Below are 19,165 nucleotides of genomic sequence, written 5' to 3'. Positions count from 1 at the left end.
TCCGATTTGTCGCAGATCAGTTATAGGTCTATGATATATAACAAACCTGTCTCTTAATATATTACAAAATCACTTTCCTCCAGTAGTTATCTTAATTAATCATCAAATCTCATTAACATCACTTTATTCTTTCCGCAAAAAGTCAAAGAGAGGTTTCCACTCCTTGAGAAATATATCCATCGATTTTTCTCCAAATAAACATGTCAATTAATCCATCTCATCAAGTCTGCTAGGTCCAGTAATTTCAATAGCCATTTTTCCATTATCAGTGTTAATTCCATCTTCCAACTTCCATCCTTGCACCCATAATAATCTTGCTGTCATAGTCATAGTCATACAGTAAGAGTCTGATGGGTATTTCCCTCATCACAAATATTTCCTTGCCGTCAATTCTGAATGTGTTGCTGAAACATTGTTGTAAAGTCATATCTCTGTTCCTCTTTTTTACGAAATGCACTAGCACATCTCTTGAGAGTTTTTCCATTGTCACATATCTGGAATTAATTCTATAAATTTTCTCTTTTTCAAGTTCTATCAAATCATTCCAGTCCAGAAATTCCATTGAAGCATTGATAACTTTATCTCTGATATCTTCATCAATTTCTCCAGGGACAACGCCGAATTCCAAACAGTAATCTTTATCTCCAGGATCCACAAACTCCAAATATTTTTCCAGTTCCACACTTGATATATCTGTTCCAATCTCCAGGACTTGCATCCTCCCTTTAATTTTTGCCATAAAGTCCAAATCTTTTTCCAATTCCACATTTAATATATCTGATCCAATCTCCAGAATTTGCTCCTTCCCTTTAATTTCTTTTTCATCTTCTATTGCTTGTCCATCTGCTCCTTTTCTCATATAATCCTTTATTTCTTTCAACTCCTGTTTCACTTTACCAAATTCAGTTGCCATCTCTTGTCTACTCTGTCCCAGTTCTTGTTTCGTTATCTTAATCTCATCCATTATCTTCTGAAACATATCCAGAGGGGAAAACCCTTCCAGGGATACATCCAGGGTCTCTGCCACTTCTTTGATTGTCATTCTTAAAGCCGAAGAAAAAACCCTTCAAATTTCCAATATAGCCACAATTCCCAAGCAAAGAGTAATTTGCTTCTTTTTCCAGCAATAAGGGGGTTAATGTTCCAGGCCTGTTGACATCATCTGGCCAGCACAGTTCTTATCTCCCGCACGTCCAAGAATGCAAAACAAATTTGGTTCACAACGCCGAACAATTAGTAACATACACAAACAGCAGATTCGTCTAAAGAAAGTAGTCCAAGAAAAAGTAGTCCCAGACATATATCAATCAAATAATCATCTAGATCAGATTTTCTCTTCGGGTAAGTTGCCCCTCATCCATTTTAATCTTTATAGTTTCCAAATTCAGGCCAGCTTTTTGCCATAAAAAATAAGATAAGCTTTTTAAATTTTCTTTCCTCCTCCTTAATTCCTTGTATAAAAGAGAGAAGTGTAACTCACCCAGGTATCTTGATTTATTTATTTATTTATTTTATTATTTCAATTTATATACCGCCCTTAGCAGAATAGCTCTCAGGGCGGTGAACAAACAAGATAAAATACAATATATCATACTAAAAAATCACAAAAACATGTACAAACAAACAACAGAAAGCACAAGAAAAACGAAATACAACACAAATTAAGAAGGATACATGTTAAAACTAGAAAGATTAAGAAAATTAAAAGATTAAAATGCCTGGGAGCATAAAAAGGTCTTTACCTGGCACCGGAAAGATAGAAGTGTAGGCGCCAGGCGTACCTCTTCGGGGAGGCTGTTCCACAACTCAGGGGCCACCACAGAAAAGGCCCTAGATCTAGTAACCACCCTCCAGGATTCCCGATGAGCTGGTACCCAGAGGAGGGCCTTAGATTCTGAACGAAGTGAACGGGTAGGTTCATAGCGAGAGAGGCGTTCCACAAGGTATTGAGGTCCCATGCCGTGTAAGGCTTTATAGGTCAAAACCAGCACCTTGTATCTCGCCCGGAAGCAAATAGGGAGCCAGTGCAGACGCGCCAGAATAGGTGTTATATGCGAAGACCGACTGGTCCTCGTCAATAGTCTGGCAGCCGCGTTCTGCACCAGCTGAAGCTTCCGAACTGTCTTCAAGGGCAGCCCTACGTAGAGCGCATTACAGTAATCCAATCTTGAAGTTACCAGAGCATGAACAACGGAGGCGAGGTCGTCCCTGTCCAGATAGGGGCGTAGTTGGGCTACCAGACGAAGATGGTAAAATGCATTCCGTGCCACCGAGGCCACTTGGGCCTCGAGAGACAAGGAAGAATCGAAAAGAACCCCCAAACTACGTACCTGTTCTTTCAGGGGGAGTGTAACCCCATCCAGAACAGGGTGAACATCCACCATCTGAGCAGGGAAGGCGTTCACCAGCAGTGTCTCGGTCTTGTCTGGATTGAGTCTCAGTTTATTAGCTCTCATCCAGTCCATTATCGCGGTCAGGCAACGGTTCAGCACATCAACAGACTCACCTGAAGAAGATGAAAAGGAGAAATAGAGCTGCGTGTCATCAGCATATTGATGGCAACGCACTCCAAAACTCCTGATGACCGCACCCAGCGGCTGCATGTAGATGTTGAAAAGCATGGGGGACAAGACCGACCCCTGAGGAACTCCACAATGGAGAGTCCATGGTGTCGAGTGATGTTCCCCAAGCACTACCTTCTGGTGATGGTCCGCGAAGTAGGAGCGGAACCACTGCCAAGCAGTGCCCCCGACACCCAACTCCGCGAGTCTCCCCAAAAGGATACCATGGTCGATGGTATCAAACGCCGCTGAGAGATCAAGGAGAATCAACAGAGTCACACTCCCCCTGTCCCTCTCCTGACAAAGGTCATCATACAGGGCGACCAAGGCTGTTTCGGTGCCAAAACCGGGCCTAAAACCGGATTGAAACGGATCTAGATAATCGGTTTCATCCAAGAGCGCCTGGAGCTGGCAGGCAACCACCCGTTCCAAAACCTTGCCCAAAAAAGGAACATTCGCCACCGGTCTATAGTTGTTCAAGTTATCTGGGTCCAAGGAGGGTTTCTTTAAAAGAGGTCTCACTACTGCCTCCTTGAGGCTACCAGGGACTACTCCCTCCCTCAAGGAGGCATTAACCACTTCCTTGGCCCAACCGGTGGTCCCAGCCCTGCTAGCTTTCACTAGCCAAGATGGGCAAGGATCCAGAACAGACGTGGTTGCCCGAACCATTCCAAGCACCTTGTCCACTTCCTTGAGCTGCACCAACTGAAACTCATCCAATAATGAAGGACAAGGCCGTGCTCCGGACACTTCAATGGATTCATCTGTCGCAACATTGGAGTCAAGATCCCTGCGGATACATGCGATCTTATCTTGAAAGTGTCCAGCAATTTCATTGCAGTGGGCTTCCGATGTTTCCGTAGTATCGTGGGGGCCAGAGTGTAAGAGCCCACGCACGACTTTAAAAAGCTCCGCTGGGCGGCATAGGGATGATCTAATAGAGGCAGCAAAATAAAGCTTCTTTGCTGTCCTTACCGCTTTTGTATACAACTTATTGGTGGCACTTACGAAGGCATGATTGTATCTACTGGGAGTTTTCCTCCATCTGCACTCCAGCCTCCTCCTCTCATGTTTCATCGCTCTCAGCTCCGGGGTATACCACGGAGCTGTATGAGCTCTACAGCGGAGGGGGCGCGTGGGAGCGATCGTGCCAATAGCCCGGGTCATTTCCGTATTCCACAGTGCGACTAGGGCCTCGACAGGATTCTTAAACAAATCTCTTTTACTGTAGTAATTTAAGCCAAATGATAAGATTAGACAGAAGAAAGCTCGCCCGTTGTGGATCGTTTAAAAGAAAAAACGTCTCGCTTTTTTCAGCCCAGCTTACTGGAAGTCCTAACTCCGTCCTCGGCTGCTAGGTATGCCTTCTTTTCCCAGGGAATTCCTGATCGATTCCAGCCACCGACAGCCTAACGAAGTTTCTGTGGATAATCTTCGGTTCACCCTTGCCTGGGAGAACATTTATACCAGTCAAAGTTCCCTTTTGACTGATTTTAAACTGAAAAAAGCTTCCTCTGAGACAGAGCTCATCTCAGAGGCAGCCACAGGCGGAGCAATCCTTCCGGGAAGTCTATAGCACTGAATTTTCAATGGTCCACATATTCTCCATCTTTTTGCATTGATCCTGTTTGCTCTTAACTTCAGTGGCTTTTGCCCAACACTGGATTCCCCCCGTCAAATATTCCCTCGAATATATTGTTCTTTTATTGATTTTACTCACAGCACACCACAGCAGTAGAGCTCTCTCTCTCTCTCTCTCTCTCTGTGCCACCCCCCCACTCGAATAATCCAGGCTCCAAGTGGGGAGGAAGCAAGCCTAGCCTATAATAGTGAAGTAGAAGGAGGTGAAGCTGCTTTCCTTTCAAAATATCTATATTTTTATTTCAATTTCCTTTTAAAATATCAATATTAATATTGATATTTTTGGGGAGGAAAAAATCAGACTGGTGAAAGCAATGGTTAGCAGAAAAAGAACAAACTCAAATCGATCCTGCCTATTAGGTTGATGGAATGCTTTTGAAGTGGCACCGGCCAAAAAATCTCATTCCTAGAACCAGTATTGTGATGTTCCACAAAGGTTGGTCTGGAAGCTGCAGCTGGTGCAAATGCAGCAGTGTGACTCCTTGCTAGGGCAGGATATTGCCAGCATGTTACCCAGAATTGCACTGGCTGCACATTAATTACTGGGCTATGCTCAAGGTGCTGGTTTTGGTGTACAAAGCCCTATACAACTTGGGACCAGGATACCTGAAAGATCGTCTTACCCCATATATATCCAGTGGATCACTCTGCTCTTCAAGTGAGGGCCTTCTGCATGTACCATCTCATCAGAAGGTCTGTTCCACACAACATAGGAAGTGGGCCTTTAGTGTTGTGGCACCTACCCTTTGGAATTCTCTCCCTTTAAATATAAGACAGGCACCATCTCTTTTATCTTTTTAGCACCTATTGAAGACCTTCCTCTTTCAACAAGCCTTTTAAGTAGATACCTTATCCCTGTCTGTATCTGTGTTGGAATTGCTTTTTAAGATGTTTTAAAATATATACTTTTAAAAATATATTTTAAACATATTTTCAAGATGTTTTGTTTTCAAGATTTTTTTTTGTTTTGTTCCTTGTTTGCCACCCTGGGAGGAAGGGTGAGATAGGAAGTTAATTAATCCAGCAGCAGCAGCATCTCTGCTGCAGATGTTTCAGTCAGCCCCCAACTAAGTTCTCTAGGTGAGGTGCTTGGAATTGTCAGTGCTACAGTATTCGGTTGCATTTTTCCCCACTGAGCCTTAGACCAGGGGTGGGGAATCTCGGGCTGCATGATAGGGTTGGGCCCCTAGAGCTCCTCTATGTGGCCCTCAGGACTTTCCCAAGGCTGCATCCCTTCTCCCCAGGTCATACCCCTTACTGGCCCTGTTCTGAGCCTTCCTGATGTCCTTTTGCCTAGCTGGAATATGTGTTTGAACTGTGATAATGCCTTTTGCTTGTCTGGCTAAACCTTTGTGTGGCTGAGATGTAGCCTTCTGTACAAAGGTATGAGTCACATCAGTTACTCCACCCACTTGTGCTCCTGCCCCCACCCAGCACTGGCATGCAGCCCCTGGAAGGCTCCTCTGCCTTAGAGCTTTTCAGAGATACAGTAGGTGGAAAGAAGATGGACCACAGTGGGGCTGTGGATGGAACTGCCAAATTTGATTTCAAAAATATTGGGGCCCTTGTGTGTAAGGGAGGGCAAGTCATATATCCTGCATGCTTTCTACTTTGCAGCAAATAGCAGCTTCAATGAAGCAGTTTAAGTCAGGAAATGGCACAGATGTGGGGAACAGGTGATCTTAACCCTCCTGTGCTGGGGTCCTGGTTGAGATCCTCCCACCATGGTGCTGTTGTTTGCATTTGGTAGAGATACCTTCATGTATCTCTGTCATAAAGGTTCAGTTCAAATAACCCAACACATTTAGGGCAATCCTGTGCAAATTCACTCTTTCAGTTCAGTGGGACTTACTCCTGAGTCAGTGTGCATAAGGATTGCCACCTCCCCCACAGCTTGTCTTTCAGCCTAGCTCACTTACGTGTCCTTGAGAAGATGATGCAACAGCTAAGGCCTCATTCAGGCATTATTAGAACTGGGACTGAATAACTTATGTAAGATGATGTGCCTTGTCCCTTGCACCTGACATTGCAAGGCCCGTCAGAATGAATACAGCACCCTGCAATCTAAATCTAGATGCATTTCAACTGCTGTATCTGTTACATTCACGCTTTCAAATAATGCTTATCTCTATCTCCTGAAGGTCTGATTTCTAAGCATGGGAAGTTCTAAAGGGAACTTCTAAGAGCATTTGGTTGAACACACTTAGAAATCACCTCATAATCAGGACTCCCAATTGCAGGGAGTCTTCAAAGCATGTTCAACTGAATGCCCCTCACTCTCTACATGAGTTACTTAACCCCACTTCTAATTACTCTTGAGTTGGGTTTGACTAATGCCTAAAATCAGCATGTGTATTAGTTGCAAGTGCCACAGAGCTTCAATAAAACAGCAGCACTGGGATGAATTGTTCTACAATGAAGCATGCTTAGCTGCAAATGCAAAGCACACCAGTTTGACCTCACTGAAACTAACAGGGGAAAAAAATCAAATCAAATCAAAGTTCCATATGTGAGTGAAAGCATACATGGAGCTCTAGAAAGTTGATTGAGATATTTGGATTGAAGATCTCAACGTTATAGGGTATGTTCATACTTGAGCATGATGTTTGCTGTACTAACATCTGGAAAAGTTACCTTAGTCATTATAATTTCATCCTCCTTTTGCTATTCCTCAGATAAGAAGTTTGGACTGAAGGCTCAAAAACTGGGAGTGATTGATTTGACGCTCAGCTTGGCAAGGAAAAATTTAAATCATCACCATAATCTCACCCACTGCCTTTGGACACTGCAAGTTTATGCCTCTAGTGGTGAGTATGTGAGTATGTCTCAAAATCACAAATGTGTCCTCTGACCCTCAAAGGTTGGTGGCCCCTATTCTATGCTGACAACACACAGTTCACACAGAGTGCTGGCCACAAGCCTCCTAGGATTTGCTGTTGCCCCACCCCGCTCCTGTTAAGATATGAGTAAGCCGCAATACACCCAACACTCTTGCAGGGGAAGATCAGCAGCGGGGAGTAAATGTTCTTTTGGGGAAGCTGGCCCACTGTCACTGAACGCCTGACAGAGAAACTTCCCAGGATTTAATATATTTATTTGAAAGCATTTATAAACCGCTGAATATTTTAAAAAGTATCTAAGCAGCATACAATATAAAAACAAACGATATCATTAAAACAAAACAATGTGAAAACATATGAAAACCAAGTAAAACGGGACTTCAGGGGATTGAAACACATAGTTATGGGTCAGGGAAAGCCTGGGCAAAAAGACATGTCTTTATAGGATGTCTGAAGCCACTGATGGTTGTTGCTTCATGTATGGCAGAGGGAAGGACATTCCATAATGCAAGGGTAATAGCAGAAAATGCCCATTTTCAGGTCACCCCCGATGTTATTCTATAGGGTGCAGGGCCACAATTAGAATTTCACTGGATGACCTAAGTGATCTTACAGGTCTACACAAGGGCAGGCAGTCTTTGGCCATATTCACAGCATATATTTATTCCACTATTCCACTTTAAACAGGGTAGGGGATGTATAAAGTTGCCTTATATTGTGGCTGCCCTTTCATCCATGTAAATCAGTCTATTTGGAACCCTTCAAGGACCTAATTAACCATGGGCCCATCTGCACTGTACATTTAAAGCAGTATCACATCACTTTAAACAGTCATGGCTTCCTCCAAAACATCCTGGAAAGTGTAGTTTGTGAAGGATGCTGAGAGTTGTTGGGAGACCCCATTCTCCTCGGAGAACTATAATTCCCAGAGTTCCCTGGGAAGAGGGACTGACTATTAAACCACTCTGGTAGCTCTGTGAGGGGAATAGAAATCTCCTAACAACTCTTCCGCACTCTTCAAAGCTACCCTTCCCAGGATACTTTAGGGGAAGCCATGACTTTTTAAAGTGGAATGCATGTCTGGTGTGAATATGGTCTTTTGGGTAACTTGGCTCATCAAAGAGTTCACCCAAAGGCCCACTTCCAGGTTTGAGGAAACCTTTGGCAAAGTGTTCACTGGTGGTGGGCCCACATGGTGGGTGACAAGGGCCCATTCCAGTAAGCATTAGGGGTCACCCAGTGGTGGCTAGTCCATTAGGACAAATGGGGCACTGCCCCCAGCTAGCATCCACTAGTTCAGGCGGTGGCTTTGGCTGTCCGTTTCCTTAGTCTCAGCGTTGCCCTTGCAGAACTCAGCAGGGAGGAGGATGGGGACTAAACTAAAATTACTTGGCTCCTTCTGGCACTGGCTCTGGCTCCACCTCCTGTTGGTCTCCCTACCTTCTCCCCTACCAGCCCCAAAGGGCGCCAACCCCTACTGGGGCCACCAGTGTCATCTCCTACAATACTCAGAGCGGTGCTGCATTTGAAGCATTGTGGTAAATAAAAATGGCGATGGCTTCCCAACGCAATGCCTGGTGCTCATGAGAGCACAGAGGGGGGAAAACATTATTGTAAGAGCATTAGTTCTGGGCTCTGCCAAAGTCCTGGCATCTACATGAGAATACTGCCTGCTGATGCTGGGCGTATTCCTGAAAACACAGTGTGAAAACCAGTGAGCCAAGGAACAGGATAGTGGGGCCAGAAGTACCTTGATCCATTAAGACTCCACTTATTCCCTTACAGATTTCCTCTGCCTGGTAAGATTTTTTTAAGTCTTTCTAAATGTTCTGAATTATTTTTAAATTTGTTTTTACTTTATTTTAATCGCACTGTTGTTACTACTTTCTTGTTAGCCACCCTGGGCTCCTTTGGGACGAAGGGCAGGATAGAAATTAAACAGATTAAAAAATATGATTTTGGAGAGGGCCAGAAAGTTGCTAACATCCCCAGAAGCACACTTTCTTGGGTTATAATTCCATAAATATTATTTTCTTCTCCCTTCTCTCTGTTCTGAGCTTGACTGTGCCTGTTTCCTTCATTCACACAGTTACTGCAGGAACTATGTTGGGGGTTAATGGAGCGATGGAGCTGCTCTTCAAAGTAATCACACCTTACACCAAGAAGCACACCAGAACGACAAGGTAGGTAGGGTGGTCCTCTTGGAGTACTTTCTCTGGACTTCACTGATTCAGTTTGCATTTGAAGATGAATCTACCTAACTTGCACTTTCCAAAACAATATGCAAATCCAAAGAGCCATTGTTTAAAATTTGCATTTCGTTGAATTTTGCAGTGTAGTTCTCCTGCCAAGTGATGTGTACAGAAGTGCATACATATGGGAACTTGTGCATAAGCATGCATGTATTAGTGAAAATAATATTAAAAAAGCATTGTTTTAGCAGATATTGGTTTGCAAAAATGTCTATATTAGGCAACATTGTATAAAATGTGTATATTAGGAGAAATTAGCACAAAAATGCTGATGAATTTTCATGAGGACTTTGTTTTTTAATTGCAAACTGATGTGGAAATGTGGAGAGCTGAACTTTAGACTGGAGACAAATAAGAAACTGAGAGAAATCAAAATCAACGTTTTTGCTCATCCTTAGTTGGGAGTGAAAGAGGAGAATATTACGTTTCTGTTCAGGTGCCAGTCCAAATTAAGCCAAGGCATCAGTATGTATGTGCATAAAAGAAATCAGACTATTAGTTCACCAGGTTAGTTATGTCTGTACGTCAGGGGTAGCCAATGTAGTGCCCTCCAGGGGTAGTTAGTGTAGTGCAATATAGTGCCCTTCGACTCCCATTAGCTGTGGTCAACATGACCAATGGTCAGGGATGATGGGAGCTGTAGTCCACATCTAGAAAGCATCACATTGGCTACCCCTGGTTTACACTGACTGGCAGTGGCTCACCAGGGCTTCAGACAGGAGTCTTTCCCAGCCCTACCTGGAGATGCTGGCAGGAGTGGTCAGTGCACATTGGGACTGGTGGGGCGGAAGGCAGGGAGGCCAACAGTAGGCTGAACCCAGTAGTGCAGGGACAAATTCAGAAGTACTGAATCATGGTACTCACACCACAGCCCCATTACAGCGATGCCCCCCTTTGCACTTTCCGTTGTTTGCCTTGTTCTTCCTGTCGTCTTGTGAGTCCATACTCCAACGAATGTCCCTAGAAGCCAGTCAGCATGAAAGGGGAGACTGTGTGTTAACTACTGAGAAGTGTCTTCTCAGTGGCTGGCTCGCCTCCTTTTACTCTGAATGACTCCAATCAGCATGAAAGGATAAGGATTCTTCTTAGTGGCTAACACATTTCCCTTTCCATGCTGTTTGGCTCATACATAGGGACCTGTCTGGGCCACTGCTCCCAAAAAAGTAATGGGTCTATGACCCCCTGCGACCCTGGATGACTACACCCCTGGCGGAGCCAGAGCCAATGACAGGCAGAGCCAACTGATTCTAGTGTTGTCCCCATCCTCCTCCCTGATGAATTCTATACAGGGCAACACTGAGACTAAGGAGGAGGAAGCTGCCAGGCAGGGCTACCCGCTGGACTGGTTGTAAGTACGAAATCAGGCATGTGGGGGCTGGGTGAGGGCAGGCTGAGGTTGGTGGGGCACTGCCCCATTTGCCCTAATGGACCAGCCACCACTGGATGCTGGGGATTAAACCTGGGACCTTTGGCGTACAAAGCCGTGTGCTCTACCACCGAGCTGTAGCCCTTTCCTCCAATTGTCATGAGAACGAGCACCAGAATTTATATCTGGTTTAGGAGAAGGTACCAGATACTGAACTGATAACAGAGGAAGCTGCCTTGCAGATGCATCTTCGGCAAAAACCTCAAGGGTCAGAGAGACCCTGTTATTTATTTTTAAGCGCACTTGGTGCCTTTTTCTCCCTTGCCAAGACTGAAAGCTACCCTGGCTGTTCAGTGTGAAACTAAAATTAGCCCCGCAGCTGTCTGCTCTGCTACTGTCCCCTGCCAGTTCCTTCAGAGTGAGATTTACAAGGCGTGCACGCCTTATAAATGAGAAGGTGCACGTGCATTCAGATACCCAAAGCTGTGTCTGCTTCTCCTGCTTCTTCTTTGAAGTGGCAGGAAGCAAGTGCAGAGGCGTACAAAGAGATATCAAAGCTCAAGACGTGAATGGCTGTGACAAAGATGTGCCAGATGCAAGAAGAACAGAGTGCTGCTTAATACCACCAATACCAATACCTCCGAATCAGAATCAGAATGCAAGAAGAACATAGTGCTACTAAATAACCATTAATTAGTTTCATTGCATTTCTGCTGTTCCTCCCAAAGGAGCCCAAGGTGGCAAACATCAAAATGTTAAAACAATACAGTTAAAATAAAACAGATTTAAAACATTTAAAACTAACTTTAAACCACCTACAACATTTAAAAACATTTAGAACATCTAAAAACATTTAAAAGCAATCACCTATCCTTACAGTTATTGATTTCAAGGTTGCCATGGCCAGTGTGTCTCTCAGCCACCAAATGCCTGCTTAAATAGGAATGTTTTGAAATTTCTCCTGAAAGTCACTAGTGAGGGAGACATTGTGATGATGATGATGATGTGCCAAAGATGGCCAGATGCGACAGGAACATAGCACTGCTGAATAATAATAACAACAATTTTCATAGTAGTAATTATGTATGATAATAAAAACAATGTTGTGTTTGTTATTCTTAATAAAGATATTACTCTTCTGCAGACTTTGTCATCCTGATGCCCTCCAGATGTTTTAGACTACAACTTCATATGGCTCTGCTGGAGTAAACAATGCAGCCATTCTGGTTGGGGTTGATGGGGAAAAAAATCTGGGGAGTGCCAGGTGGATTGGGCAGGTCTTCAAATAGAGGACTCCTTTAAGTGTAGAGGTCTGTCCTCTGACAGCTCTTCAAACAGAAGTATACCTGGCCACCCTAGCTTAATTCCATTTGATGCTCACAACAGCCCTCTTAGGTAAGTTAGACTGGGAGATAGCAACTGGCCCCGTGGTCACTTATGAACTTTGCAGCTGAGCAAGAGATTTGAACTTGGGTCTCCCAGCTCGAAGTTCAATGCTCTTGTCATTACGCCACAGTGGCTGTCAGCAGACATCAGAATGTTGTTTTAGGCCTGTCCTTATTCCTTTTTTATCTATAGTTTATTAGGGGTTTCACATTACTGCAATAAAACAGTTCAATCCCTTCTTCCCTTCCCCTACCCACTCCTCTCTGCTCCCCTACCTTTCTCTGCCCTCAAGCCTTTTTCGGTTGCAGCATTTTCGTTTCCGATGTTCAGTTGTTTGGTGTGTTACGCAGTGTTCAGATTCACATGCTCAGATAAAGGTTCAGAGTGCCAATGTTCTGCTGGGGTCCCAGATTAACGACTCTTAAGTTGGAGAAGTTCCTATTCCTGCATTGCATTGGTCCTCCCACAGCTTCTGGTTGTGGGCTTTACTCGGTGAAGTGTTCCAAAAATGCTCCCCAAATCTCTTGGAAGTTTGATTTTCTTTAAAATGTAGTTTATAAAGCAGTACTTTCTTATGGACTGGTAGCTTTTATCCAGTTTTCTGTGCTTGGTGTGGCCTGGACTGTCCGATGTTGAAGGACTATTCATTTTGCTGCCAGCGTGGCTGGGTGGAATCAAGCCCAAAGGATGCCTCTGCTACCACTGCCAAGGGTGAACTGTGTCCTGCTAAAGAGAACAGCTGCAGGAACCTGCACATCTGTTGGGCCCATTTAGCATTTTTAGCATACAAACAGCTTGTCAGCAGATGAAGCTGCAAAGGTACAGTCCATGTTAGCAGATGGGAGAAAAAGAAGTGATGGCGAACTAGGAAGAAATGTAAGGAATGTAAGTGGGAAAGGATAAATCTGTCAGTTTCACTCTCTCTGTTTCTCATTGTTCTAATCTTAAATTCCCTTCACCCTACTTCTGTGTCAGTTTGTGAATTTTTAAAAGGAAATTCCTCATGAAAATCGATCAGCATTTTAGTGTGCATTTCCTCAATACACACATTTTTGCAAGCATTTTTGTATGATATATGCATTTTTATGAATCTATATAATACCTAATATATGCATTTTGTACATATACTATGGTTGGATAACTGCATCACAAAATTGAGAGAAGTGTGAATTCTGAAGGATAGTGCATTTCTGTTTGTGTCTTGTTTCAGGAAGTGTGAATTACCCAGAATTAATCTACTGCAAACCAAAGCAAATCTATTTTCCATCCCTCCATTGAACCACGAAAATCAGTGTGTGGGGGCTTTGGCCAGGCTTTAGTTTTCAAATAACCTGTAAGATATTTCTGAGGTAAGCCACCTTAAGCCCTTAGGATAGCATGGGAAATAAATGTAAATAAATACTATATAACCTGGTTCAGTAATTCATCCCGTAGAAATGAATGTATGGAAGGGCCCATTGGGGGTTGTGCATTCAAACAAATATACACCCTGAATATATGAAGGCTTCTGTCTGTGAAATCACACACACATATATATATAGCAATGTAAATTATCAGATGGACTGATATATGTATATAGTAATGTAGTTCTTAATTATCAGATGGACTGGAAACAGGTCAGGGACAGGAGGAACCCAATGGAGCTGGTCTTTCAGTATAGGTGATGGAGTGGCTCTGCCTCCTCTCTTTCCCTCCAAAGCAGCCTGATGGGAGCCTACATACATTCAGGTGCATGTTCCTGAGCTCAGAAGACTCTTGAGCATGTTCAGGTTGAGGGGTGGCGATATTGGATATGCATTCATTTCTGCATGGATGAACATGTAAACAGGGCTTATGCAGTAATGCAGTAGCAAATTCAGAAGTGCAGGGTCCCTTCTTGATAGTCGCAGCCATACCCTCCCCCCTTTTTTCTTTGCTGCTGGTTTGAGAATGAGAGCCTTGTTAATGCCTTCTCCCACAACAACAGATGTCCCTAGGAGCCAATCAAAAGGGGGAGTGTATTAGCTACTGAAAAGAGTCTTCTCAGTGGCTGATTCACCTCTTTTCACTCTGCTTGGCTCCAGTAAGCAGGAAAGGGCAAGGAAGCATGTTGAAAGACTCTTCTCAGAGGCTTACAGACTCCCCTTTCATGGTGATTGGCTCGTAGGATGCTGGAGAGATAGGGACCCTGCTGGGACCTTGCTCCCAAAAAAGTAAAGGGCCTAAGACTGAGACCCTGGACAACTACACCCCTGAGCTTATGATAAATAGCCTTGCCAGCTTTGATAGGACTTCTGCCACAACCAGAGCTGTGGAATGTTCTACTAAAGGAGAGCCACCTGCCTTCATGGCTGCTAGCTTTCTGTGGCAGGGCTGGTGGCAGGCTTGAGTGGGACCACGGCATAGTGAAACTGAGAGAGCCAATCAGGGCTCTGGCTGGTGGCTGCTGGCAATGGCTGACAGGGCTTCAATGGCATAGGGTGCCTATTTACACCTTGTCAGAAAAGAGTAAATGCATTACCCCCCCACACACCACAAAAAAGAGGTCAAAAGAAGACACACAGCTGCATAAACTTTACTTATATTAATTTATATGTATAGATGCAAATTTAGAAATAATGTCTACGTTTTAGATAGAAATGCAGTGTATCTCACCATAGTGTGGAAGACTGTGACCTGGTGAACTGTGTGCTTGACCGCAAAGAAAGAGAAAAAAAATCCCAAAATGCTGAGAGCAAGTTTATTTCTTATGAAAGCCCAAACTGTTTCAGCTTCTAGTGTATTGGGCCTTTGTCAGGGGATAAAATTGTCTGTAGAGATCTCTAATAGCAAAAATGCTATTGTTTCCAGAATCATGTGCTTGCGCCTGTCTAGGTGCTACTAACTGTGGATGGGTAACCTCGTGGTCCCTCCTCTCTTATCTTATGGTTCTTTATCTTTAAACTAGACTTGGATCAGGCATCCCTTCAGACAGTCCTGAAAGCAGAAGAGTGTTCTCTTTAAAGCAGGACCCATGGCAACCCTAAATGCCTGCAGGGGTGGACATTTGCTCCTGTGGGCCCTGTCAGGGTGTGTAGGCCCTGGCACCTGCGTAAATGAACCAGGTGCAGACACCACATAGTAAAGACATGGCTCTTTGGTGGAACATTTGATGGATGGTCTGTTTGACAATGATTCTGTAATGTATGCAAGAGGGCCACATTCCCTTCTGAGCAACCTTCCAAGGGCTACATGACAGTGGGGAACAGGAGCAATGAATGTAAATATTACCTTTGTACAGTCAGCTAGTTTCCATACGCACTCACACACCTCTCTTTATCCTCCATCCAGACAAGCAAGAGGCATTCTCTGGACATATTCCAGCCAGGTAAAGGCATTCAGGGTGCAAAGCAGGTCTGCAACCTAGGGGGAGTTCCAAGGGCCAGATACACTTGGGCCCCCGACCTGGGGTCCTGCCCCCCAGGTATATTCAGCTGTTGTCCCTGCAGATTTTGGGGTTTCTGTTGTGCTGCAGTTGATTATGTTGATTTGTGTTTTAATTATTTCTTTTAAGTCAGGGGGGATGAGGTATAAATATTTTAATAAGCAAATAATAAAAGTGATTAGACTGAGTTGCAATCCCCAACAGCCTTATAATCAAAAGGAAACTTACAATTCACTCAGCACAGCAGTTGCATATAATAAAACATCCAGGAACGCTAACCAAAAGAGCAGATTAAAAGGGGGAAAATGTAGAAAGAGCCTAAAAGAAGCAAGTGGAAGAAAACTTTTCCATAAGATACAGTTTGGTTTCTCACCTTATTTTTCAAAGTTTCTTCCAAAAGGCTGCATTCATTATAATGAAAGATTTCAATACATATGAATGTCTTTGTATCTGCTTTCAATTCATGTATTACCTTTGTAAGAATTCAAGATACTCCCATTACTTATCTCCGGTTGTAAGGCCGTTCTTCACATTACAAATTGCATTAATGAACACATTATTTCCACATCCATCTTCTCATTTTCTTCACTGTTTCAGAAGTCCAGGAAAGGCTGCCAGAGGTTTACAGATCTGCCTTTTCTCAGTTTTATATAACGTGCTGAGGTGGTGTAGTGGCAAATTCAGAAGTGCAGGGTCCCATCATGTTAGTCACAGCCATACCCCATCCCTGTTTTTTTTGCTGCTGTGTTGAGAATGAGATCCTTCTCCCACAACAACAGACATCCCTAGGAGCCAATAAGCATAAAAAAGGATAGTGTTAGCTACTGAGAAGAATCTTCTCAGTGGCTAACTCACCTCCTTTCATAAGAAAGCATGTTAGAAGATTATTTGCAGGGGCTAGCATGCTCCCCTTTCATGCTGATTGGCTCATGTGATGCTGGAGACAGAGGGACTCTGCTGGGACTCTCCTCCGCCAAAAGGTAAGGTGTCTAAGACCCCTGAGACCCTGGACAACTACACTCCTGATGTACTGTCCTAATCATTATCACCCCCCCAAGCCTTAGGTCACCACTGTGTCCACCGAGTGAACTCTAGTATAAGCTATCAAACCCTGAGCCAACATATGCTGCAGACAATGTATTCAGTATTTATTATGAGTTCTGATTACTTGTAGTTGTATATAGTGAACATGCAGATTCCTGAACATAACATTAAAAGATCAGATTTCCGTCAATTCTGTTTCCTTCCATCATGATTTGCTTCTAAAAATATTTAATAATAATATATCTCCACCAAATATTATTTTTCTCTGTCTCTCTCCAAATGGTGCATCACGCAACTCTTATTCACATGGCAATCAGAAGGGTGTAGAATCTACAAGTGGTGGGGAAAAGGGATTACTCCCATCCACTATACTCATATTGGAAGCTGCCTTACACCAAGTCAGGCTATTGGGTTGGGTTTCGGGAAGGAGTCTTTTCCTAGCCCAGCCTGGAGATGCTGAAGATTACATCTGGGACATTCTGCATGCAAAGCAGATGTTATACGACTGATCTAGGCCACTTCCCAGTGGACAAAACATTGCAATTGCAACATATGCATCTAGGGTAGGGATGGGCGAGAAATTTGATCCAGTTTGCATTTCAAGCCGAATCTAACAAATTCGCACTTCCCTAAACAATATGAGAACCAAACCACAGCCATTCTTCAAAATTAGAACTTCTTCAGTCTTGTAATGCAGTTCGCCAGCCAAGCAATGTTCACAAAAATGCATACATTAGGGGGAAATGTGCATAAAAATGAATATATGTGAAACTAACATTCAAAAATGCATTATATAACAAGAAATTGCTTGCAAAAATCTGTATATTAGTCAAAACGGCCTATAAAAATGTGTTTATTAGAAGAGATTTACACTTAAATGCTGGAGAATATTCCCGAGGATTTTTTTTAAAAAATTGCAAATTGCTGCAGAAATGTGGAGGACCAAATTTCAGATTGGAAAAATCAGAAACTGAGAGAACCAAAATTGGCAGATCTTTCCATCCCTAATATAGGGTGATATCCAACTAAGTCATACTCAAAGTAGACCCATTGAAATCAATAGGTGTAAGTTGCTTAAGTCCATTGATTTCAATAGGTCAACTCTGAGTACGTGTAGCATTGGATATTACATGTAGAGTCCAATGTATGAACCCCAATAAACCAGGGGTGGCCCTCCAGATGATGCTGAACTCTGATTCCCATTGTCTGTGACAATTAAGCATACTGGCTGGGGCTAATGGGAACTGGAGTCCAACAACTTTTGGGGGGCCACAGGTTAGTTACTTCTACAATAAACTGGATCCCCCACTGTACCTGCCACATGAGGTGCGTGGGGAGGAGGGAACAAGAGGATCCTCCCTCTTCCCAGGCTAGTGGCGTTCTGAGTCACTTTGACACCTGATCATGTTGCAGTCCAGGCCCTCTCCAAAACCTAATCGGCTGCTCTGGATGGTCCTGGGGGTGGGGCCATGGAATGGACCTGAGGGGGAACTTATTCCTGCTGGTCCACTCCTGAGCTATAAATGGCAGGGGACGTGCTGATATTCTGGGCCATATCTGCACTATATATCTGTAGCCAGGTACACACACACCCAACAAACAACAAGAACAATTTAAAACAATCACACATTTCAGTGAAACACAATACTTGCATCTCACTTTTAAAGCACACATCACAAAACAGTAACAGCAAACAAATTATTTGTCGACTGAATAGGAACAACTGTTCCCCCCTCAGCTTATGAATGCTTGATAAGAGAGGGGGACAGCCTTAGCTCATGTCTGGAAGGTGAGGAGGATTTTAGCATGATGTAGAGCAGGGTAGCCAATGTGGTGCTGTCTAGATGTTGTGGTCTAGAACTACCATCACCCCTGACAATTGGCCAGGCTGTCAGAGACCCATAGGAAATTGTAGTAAAGAATATCTGGAGGGCACCACCTTGCCTAACCCTGACATAGGTTCCTTGGGGGGTGTCACTGCCAGAAAAAATCTGCTTCTTGTCCTGGCCAATCTAATCCCAGACAACAAGGAGATCTCAGACAAAATGTTGCTGAGATATACACATTCCCCAAGACCTGTTGGAGAGTATGTATATTGACCAAAAAATGTGTGTAATTCCCTCTTCATGGACCGATTACGTGCATGGTAAATGTGCATAATGACAGTTGTTTTGGAAAGAACACTATTGGAACACTTTATACAATATAAAATGTTGGGCAGACCCAACACGATCACTTTGATCAAATAGGCTTCCCTTTCTCAGTTATTTCAGCAAGCTGGATGCTGAGATCAGACCCTCGACCCCGCACACTTATCCTTGGTTCTATTTCTCAGGCAAATGAGGCACTTATTCATTTGATGATATTTCCCTTTTTTGTGATGCTTTCAGCTGTGCTACCATGTAATGTTTATTCATCGACATTCCACTCTACTCAGTTATGAGTTTGTTGTTTAAGATGTACTGTTACTGAATTTTTTTAATCAAAACATTTAAAAATAACAAAAAGAACAGTTGTTATGCACATTAACTGCTCAACTCACATTGGTGTTCCTGCCAAATTAGAGTTATACTTCATGCACTTGATGAAGTGCACTCTAGTCCATGAAAGCTTATACCATAATAAATGTTAGTCTTTAGGGTGCAACAAACCCCTTGTTTTTGTTTTTTGTT

At 43.5% G+C, this 19,165-nt stretch overlaps 1 protein-coding gene across 6 annotated transcripts in view; it reads left to right on the top strand.

Moving 5' to 3' along the window:
• Window positions 1-19,165, top strand: part of AGBL1 (AGBL carboxypeptidase 1) — a 574,659-nt gene that overhangs the window by 31,251 nt on the left and 524,243 nt on the right. For all 6 annotated transcript variants that reach the window (XM_061595218.1, XM_061595214.1, XM_061595217.1 and 3 more), the window contains exons 4-5: window positions 6,878-7,009; window positions 9,132-9,225. In XM_061595218.1, coding sequence (XP_061451202.1) covers window positions 6,878-7,009; window positions 9,132-9,225 — 226 coding nt within the window. The remainder of the gene's footprint in view (window positions 1-6,877; window positions 7,010-9,131; window positions 9,226-19,165) is intronic.

The sequence above is a fragment of the Rhineura floridana genome, chromosome 14 (assembly GCF_030035675.1).
Source record: "Rhineura floridana isolate rRhiFlo1 chromosome 14, rRhiFlo1.hap2, whole genome shotgun sequence".
Classification (NCBI taxonomy): Eukaryota; Metazoa; Chordata; class Lepidosauria; order Squamata; family Rhineuridae; genus Rhineura; species Rhineura floridana.
The sequence above is the reverse complement of the archived record's forward strand: the minus strand, read 5'-3'. Positions and strand labels throughout refer to the sequence as shown.